An 8,590-nucleotide genomic window follows, 5' to 3' on the forward strand; every position below is an offset into this window, starting at 1 on the left:
TACACCAACATGAGCATTGTCCCTAAAAGTAAAATTTGCATGAATAAATTTATATCGATATGATTATATTAATAATGCTAATCTGTGTGTTTTCTAGCCTGTATATATTTATTGTAATATTTATTTATTGTACGTACCATTGGGCTACAGTTGTCGGTGAGGTGACTCATACCTCAGTAGGGTGTTTAGTAAAATGGAGGACAAAGGGTAGTAATGAACTGAGAGTGGCTGATAGTCTTTTCCCCTGTCGCTTGTTAACAGAGTATGCTTGGGCATTCTTCCTGAAAATTCTGAGAAAAACCTGCTAAAAGAGGAAAGTCAAAATTCCAGGAAGTCACAGTATGGTGACGCAGTGTGTGGTACTTACTGTGTGCATTTTGTTATTCACTTTTTATCGATCCATGCAGTATTGTATCAAAATATTTACAATGAATAATTGCAAAAGCTTATTCCTTACATGATCAAATTGGGAAGGGCCTTACAAAAGCGAGAGAGAAGCAGTTTGACTCTTGCACAGTTTGATTTCTCACTCTGTAGGTGGTATTCTGCACAGAGTTGGGGTTTTGAGAAATACATGTTTCTTTCCATGGCTCCATAGGGAGGGAAACAAAATATTAGGAGTCTGCTATCTCTGTATTTGGAAAGACACAGGACAGTCTGTTTATAGCACACAGGAATAATGAAGCATGTGTGGAAATACACGGGAAGATTATAGACAGTGTAGATTGTCATTTCTTGTAGTTGGCAGGACCATATACATTGCAGTGACAGTATCTTAAAAAGGTGACTTAGGTCTGTGGCCCTGAGTTTTGGTGAGTCTTGGGTATCAAGAAAATTTCAGGAGACTAGAAGACTATGAATCCTCACTGTAACACATGTAACTAGGCAAGGGAGAGATGATCAGAAAACTCAGCCTCATATTTAGTATGTGATGGAAAGAACTCACCATTGATTTTTTTTTTTTTTCTTTTTAATAGAAAATTGAGAGAGGGGAATATAACTGATAGTTGTTGTGGTTTTCTGGAAAATAAGTGATGGGACAATATCATTCTTTGAGATTAAACAGGTAGGCCCAATATAATTTTTCTTCTTTTTTTTTTTTTTTTCTTTTTAATGCTTTAGAAATCAGTACTTCAGAAGTCACTGGAAAAAAAGTTAGAGATGACACAAAAAGAACTCTAATGGTAAACTACTGTGAAGACAAGGAAGTCCAAATAGCATGATAAATTGGGATGTGTTCAAACAAGATTAATTTTCTAGATTAGTTTTATGTGGATAGATATATAGGACTTAGGAGTGCTACAGAGAGCTGTGCTCTGGAGTGTGTATTCCCAGAAAATGATGTGAGGGTGAAATGGGTAAGATACTCTAGAGTTCTTGTCTGATGCTGTGTCAAAAAGGCTGTTACGGTGGCCTGAAATGGCTATGAAAATGGGAGTAATTAAATCATACTTTGTGTACAGCTTTGTTGACACTAAAAAATTTTTAATGCTTCACATGCTTCTGATCTACATTTGAAGAAACATACTGGAAAAATGAAGAATGTGCAGAGAAAATGAGATTTAAAAAAATAAAATAAAAGGACTTTAAAAGAAGAATTAAAGATGACATGATAAGTGGCTTTAAAACTTGATGAGGAGAAAGTACTAACTGCTAAAGCACTCTTTAATTTGGTGAAGAAAAGTAGAAAAAAACATAAAGCTGAAAGTCAGACATTCACCTTGGAAATAAGGCAAACATTTTAACAGAGTGATTAACCAGTGGAACAAACTACCGGAGAAGGTGGTGATTTTCCATCTCTTGAAGGCCTTCAAATGAAGATTAGGTCCTTTTCTGGAAGTTAGACTTTGGCCAAATACAAGTTTACCATAAAGGAGTTGGGGAACTCTGAGATTATACAACTCTTTGCACCTTTGGCATGAACTCATGTGAGCTGCAGGTACTGTTAACGTTGAAATGTCTCCAAGGCCAGTCATGAGGCGCTTGTCCAGAGTGGTATGTGCATAGGGATGAAAAGTCTTGAAGAGCTCCAGTTATTGGTAAGCAGATTCTTGAGCTTGATACAGGATAACTAAGGAAAATTTAATAGCCTGGGGTATAGGAAGTCAGAATAGATTATCCTGAACTTTACTGTGGATCTATTAACTTAATTTCCAGTTTCCCTGTACTAATCTGTGCCAAAGACTTAAGTGGAAATTAATCCTGCTGCTGGCTGCATTAGCTTCCCTCTGCATAGCTATGGTCATAGAGGACAGATGTGCTATACAACCATCAGCTGCCCTACTTGGTAGTTTTTTCCACTTTTTAAAATTACGAGTGCCTGCTGACATAGTACTTCACTGTAAGCGCCAGACAGTGTCAGTGGCTGACACTGACAGATGACTAGCGATGTCAGTGTTGCTGTCTCCATCTCAGTTGTTGGTTGTGTTTAAAGTCTCTTAAAGATTTATTTAAAGTCTTACAAAGACTTCTAAATTACTTTAAACCTTAGAGTCTTGTGTCTTGTTGGCTAGTTTCCCTGACTGGTAAGTATTTGCTGGTAGTTCTGCAGGACTGCAAGTAGAGAAGCAAGTGTATGTTAATGGTTTGTGTGTAAGACTGTACTATAGAGTGTAAATAAATAGGAAAGCGTGGAAGAAATGTTTTCAGGCAAGTTGGCAAAATTATTCTTAGAATTATTCTTAGAATTCTTAGAATTGTAAAAATCTCTTACTTATTGCAGTATTTAATCAAATAATAATAATTCTGATTTTGCTGGGTTATAATACATCCCAATGTTGTTATCTATTTTGATGGGGAGAACTTGGGTTGCCTTGCAATGGAGTTTCTTCTTTAGAACAAAAATTTAAAAAAAAAAAAAGCATCACGAATGTTTACACTTAATAAAGTATTTCTCCTTTTAAGATAGAATGATCACTTTTAGTTTTCACCGTTTAAAAAAGGCACTTCATATAGAATGGAGAAAAGATAAATACATCTGTTCTGCATTTGGTTTTTACTTTTTTAGCAGAAATCACACATCAGCATTGATTTCTTGACAGCAATAAACAATCAAACAGGAAGACAGACTGCCAGACAACTCAGAGTAGTGGCAGTGTATAAAAATACCCTTTCTTCAACATCTTGCAATTCCTTCTGTTATTTTCTATTTCAGTAGAACTTGATACATCACTTCTAAAGCATGTCATGTTCTTCATTTAGGCAGGAGTATTGTGTTGTGAAATGGTTTGTCACAACTCTTCCTTTCTTCATTACAAGTAACATAGAAATCTGTCTTTTGTGCTTCAGCTTCTTTAAATCTAACATAACCCTCTGATTCCACTCATACAGTGGTACTATGAGGAAGCTTCTACAAGCCAAGAAACTTTTGCAGCTCCCTAGCGTAGTCTCCACATACTTGTCTTCTGTCGTTTGTCTCATGGTGGAGGGAAAGGTGACTTCAGAAGAGGGTTCATGGTGGGTCACTGGTATAAATGCTGCTCTTGAAAGAGAGAGAATGCTTTCAGTGCTCATCCGAACAATCCAGCAATCTTGCTGAGCACATTAAGTATGTACTCTGTGCATAAAACACTACTAAGTTTCTTAGAGGGCAGACCTCAGAATGGATGTTCAAATGACTAAATAGAAGCTATCAAAATAAATGTTATCGACAGAGTTTTATAAATTGTTTCATAGCTTTTGAGAGTGTCTGTTATTTTATTTGCATGGCTAATGGTTTTTTTTTAAAAAAAAAAATGTATTACTGTACAGTGAAAAAGAGTGTTTTCATGTGTTACTGAAATATTGGAAACTTAATATCTGAAGCCATCATAATAGACTTCCAGAAGGCTCTTACGTTTAAGAAGTAGTTCCATTAACTTCCATAATGTGTCTTGACTCTTATCACATCTAAAAATCACAGCACTTAAGATCCATTTTGAGCTCTAGCTTTAGATATCCACTTGGAAAATAGTAACTAGAATTTTACATTATTAAATTCAACATCTCTTACCAGTTGTGTTTGCTGCTCATTGTTAACATCTCACTAGAAGATGAAATTATTATTACTGTCATAGTTTTGATGACTGAAAAATTCATTGGCGAGCAGGTAGCGGTTTATAACTGAATTACACTAGCATCTTTCATATATTTCATCTTTTGTTCGCTGTAACAGAAAGTGATTTTGGAATAGGATCTATATTTTATGCTTAAGCTAATGATTTTTATTTTTTTTTCTTGCCTGAGAACATCCTTTTAATCAATTTTTGTTCTTTGTCAATGATATTTAGCAAAATTCATTTTGACAGTGAAAAATTTATTTCAGAAAACTATTAAGAGTTGGCAGCCTTGAGGAATGGGTTCCATGATCAGAATAGTAATGCTAAATTTTCAATTGTGGTTGTTTCTTCTAGAGTAAATTTTATAAAAAGATCTGACTGTTATACTTGGTAGTCACTGTGAAACAGCTTTAGAAATTTGAGTCATCGTTCTTTGTGTTAGTACTTAGACTCTTGAACATGGATTTATCTGTGCATTGTTTTTCATTTCTTACTCTTCACTAGCCTCTGAAATCTTCACCTGAATTTCTGTACGTTATTTCTTTAAATGTAGCACAATTAAAGGTATTCAAGCTAGTTTATTTGAATTAAAAAGAAGAAAAAGGAATTTGTTATCATTCATACATGTTTGGGTAGTAAGGAGAGGGAAACAAAACAGATTTTTTTGGAAGCAGCACTTACTGGTTCTAAAATGTTGTTGGTGACTGTCTTTAGATGATAACTATGGTAATTATTCATTAAATTAATCATGATTATTCATAATAACTAAGATTCAATAAGCAAAATAATTTGGTTAAACTCTCATATTGCATTTAACTTGCTTCTTGTGTAACTGGTATCTTGCCATTCAGCTATAGAACTGTGAATCCATGTATTAGTCTGAATTTATAATAAAAGATTTTAATTGTTATTATCTTCCTTTCTTCCTAGAATATTTTCTTTCTTGGACATAGTTACTTTGTGTCGATGTGCACAAGTTTCCAAGGTATGTATTTATGTCGAGGACTTTTTGTTGTTCTTTGCGAAGCTATTCTCTTAATTACTTGCAAATCATGGGCTTTAGGGCAATGTGCTGCCTGTAAAAAAAAAAAAAAAAAAAAAAAAAATCAAAACTCTCTCAGCCTCTTTCTTTATTAAAACAAATAAACAGTGGGTCCAGTTTTGCATTCAAATGTGGAATTAGTTGCTATGTACTGGACTTCTGTTTAAAGGCTATGGAAAAGATATCCAGTGGTGTGTGCTCTATATCTGGAGAAAGGATTAAGCCCTGTCTGGCATAATGGCATTTGCTTTTTATAAATCGTGTGGCTGTATAACACTATTTTTCAGGCATGTTTTCTGCTTAAAATTCCATGTAGTGCGGTTAATGTACACCATGTGCCTAAGGAGTACATCCATCATTTGCTTGCCAAGTACAAAAGGTGTTAAGTAGATGGACTACTAGTAGGGGAAAAAGGCAACAGAAGATAATAGAGAAGGCATGCTAAGTAAGCTTTTATATTTAGCTCATCTTGATTTTTTTTTTCTTAAATTAAAATGAAAAATACTCTGTAGATACTTGATGTAGGAACAATGAAGTGTTTTCTTATACAACATGAAAGAAGTTTTTTTATTTCATGCTTTTCTTTCTCCTTTTTATGAGGATTGGATTTTGGGTTGGTTTGTTTTGGTTGGATTTTTTTGTTTGTTAGTTTGATTTAATGTATAATTAGATGTGTAACAATTTCATTCGCACGCTCTTATCACACTGACCTGCAACTTCAGAAAGTTTTGTGAGCTAATACCAGATTTTGTTAGAACCTGCAGCTAAAGCCTAGAATACAACAGAAGAAAACCAAGGTGATTGAATAAGGCGTGTTTTTCTTTCAGAACTACCTGTCAGTTGGATGCAGTATTCTTTTTTCCGTTTTTTTTCTGAGTGTGTTTGTGGCTTTTCTATTTTGTTCTGCTTTGAACAACTGTTGCTTTGACAGCAAAGGACAAGTTCTTAAACATGTACATGTAACTTAGCATGTGTAAAGGAAAGGCCGGATCCTAACAGTGGAAAGTCAGCAGTTTTCTGAAAGTGTTCTGTTCCTCTCTGAATAGGAACTAGTGAGGTTGAGGAACTGTGATTTTATTGGAAGTAATCTCATCTGCAGCTACTTTTCTCCATATAGATTTAGTAAAAGTAACCTACTAGATAAATTTACAAAAGCTTTTTTAAAATGGGAGGGTTAAATCTTGCTGTGTCCTTGCTGAACGTACTTTACATTTAATTTCTTGCTTTCCTGCATGTTTTATGGACATAAGTTAGCCTTTGAAGTGAATTCCATTTAGGAGATTTGAGACTAATTTCCACAGATTCTGTTTTTAGCTGGTTGTATGACTGCTAATATCTACAATTTTTTTCTTATTTTCCTGAAATTGTATAATGTGTTGTATTTGAGTTTGTTATATTGGAATTGCTGAAGGGAGCAGGCAGTGGAGGTAGTAAATAAACTGTATTTGTTTTCCATAGGCATGGAATGTTTTAGCTCTGGATGGAAGCAATTGGCAAAGAATAGACCTCTTTAACTTTCAAACGGATATAGAGGTTAGTGTCTGTGGGGTTTTTTTCATTCATATAGTGATTTTTAAGAGCATAGCCCATCTTGAGTATCCCGTAGACTATGCTTGCGTTCACATGTTCTAAAGGCTAAAGTTCAAGATAATAGTGTGAAGGAGCAAATGGAAAAATAACTCTGTATTTGACTTTTTTTGCACTGGATGAGTATTTCAATTTTGAGTGCCAGCTATAGATCAGATAATTTGCATATGTCATATACATACAGGTCTCTAGAAAATCAAAGCTGCTCATTTCCAGAAAGTAAAGGTATAAATGGTGCCTTCGATGGAGTGACATTCTCCGAATCACTTTCGCGATCTAGAGGATAACTTTTGTTGCTGGTCCCGAGTCTCTCTGTGAGGGTGCCATCTAGTGCTGAAAGTTCTCTGGACATTTGGCTATAGGACTTGGAAGTTGAAACAATAACACGTTGAACAGTTTTTCTTACTGCTGACTTGCCTAGATTTGATTTGTTGTATATCTGACTACCATTTTGTGAACATTTGTTTTAGAAACCTTGCCTGAAATTTGTTCGAACCTTGCCTGAAATGCAGCTACCTGTGGATTAAAGTCCTTTTCAGCATATAATGAAAGGATTAGGGCAATCTTGTCTTGTGTAAGAAAAACATGTTTGCATTAATGTTATCATAGATGTGCATAACAAAATAAAATACAACATTTGAAAATAAAGACACAAATCCATGGGAAATACAGTTCCTTAATTGAATGTTAATTGGCATATTATTTGTTGTTTGATGATACAAATTAAATTTAGAATATAATAATGAATTTGCCTCTGGATTTTATGTTTTAGCTTCTTAAAATTTTATTGCCAGCTCCTCTGCTATAGTGATGTTAAACATGAGGATCCTATAGAAGTAGGAGAAAGATTTTGGCATCTGCCTCTATCTAAATACATCTTAGAAAACTTGGAGCTTTAATGTCATCTTTTCAGTTGCCTTTAAAAAAGCTCGTGTTCCTTGTTTGCTAAGAGATAATAAAGAAAACCCCACAGATCTGTGGTGGTTCTGTTGGTTAGCCTGTGTCTGAAACCTTTCTGCTATTTAGAAACACGATATTGGGGTTTTTTTGTGTTTTCAGTATGCTTGTCTTAAATTATACCGGTAGTGTTGCCCTTTGAGATATGCTGTGTTTGTAGCATGGGATTCAGAAGAAGGAACAAAATTAAGTTATGATCCTCTTTTGCTCTAAGAAGCTATTGTGGTTTGGAATAACTAAGTTACTTCAGTATACTATATTTAAGTACACTTGTAATATAAACCCCTTAAACTTATTCGTAAGAGTATATTAAACCAGCAATCATTACATAAAGTAGTTTTGAACATGATACACTTTCACATTTGATGTCTAAGAACTCTCTTTTTTTTCTTCAGCTGCTTCAGTAACATTTTTTTTTTGCATATGGATTTAGGACAGGTAAAAGCTGCTAATTGTACTTGGCAACTTTTTGCTCAGTTGGACGTTGTACTTTGTGTGATGCATCAGGCAGTACTTGATTTGAGATTATCAAATAATGAAAAATTAGGTTTTGTGACATTTTCTGTATTTAAGACCTCATGTGGTAGAGAATAAAGTGAGGAACTAAAAAAAAACTATGAAGAAAAAATGTTTATTTTCTATCACAAAGATGTGTGAAGATCTTCTTGAAGCTAAATGTGTCTTAGGATTTCTTGTAAGCTAGGATAATTTGAAGAACTAGCTTTTTGAATGACGTTGAATTATTCGAACACATAAACACATTTGAATACACTTAAGTTGTCTCTTTGAATATGTTGTTTGGATTTTTTACATACCTAAAGAAATAAATGAGTTTGGGAAAACTTATTATTTGTTTCTGTTTTCTTTGAATAATACACTAGGGTTTGGCTTTTTTCTACAATGTAAATTGAACTTGCATTATATGTAATTCATTAAGACTTTATCCTTACAGTAAAGGTAATTGGCC

At 34.2% G+C, this 8,590-nt stretch overlaps 1 protein-coding gene across 1 annotated transcript in view; it reads left to right on the top strand.

Moving 5' to 3' along the window:
* The window catches only part of LOC147601656 (uncharacterized), a 32,453-nt gene extending 24,040 nt beyond the window's left edge, over window positions 1–8,413 (top strand). The window contains exons 3-5 of the mRNA XM_086741470.1: window positions 4,968–5,022; window positions 6,538–6,612; window positions 7,137–8,413. Of these exons, the coding sequence (XP_086597596.1) occupies window positions 4,968–5,022; window positions 6,538–6,612; window positions 7,137–7,193 (187 nt within the window). The 3' untranslated portion in view covers window positions 7,194–8,413. The remainder of the gene's footprint in view (window positions 1–4,967; window positions 5,023–6,537; window positions 6,613–7,136) is intronic.
* The last annotated feature ends 177 nt before the right edge of the window (window positions 8,414–8,590 follow it).

The sequence above is a fragment of the Chlamydotis macqueenii genome, chromosome 2 (genome assembly GCF_036417535.1).
Source record: "Chlamydotis macqueenii isolate bChlMac1 chromosome 2, bChlMac1.mat, whole genome shotgun sequence".
Classification (NCBI taxonomy): Eukaryota; Metazoa; Chordata; class Aves; order Otidiformes; family Otididae; genus Chlamydotis; species Chlamydotis macqueenii.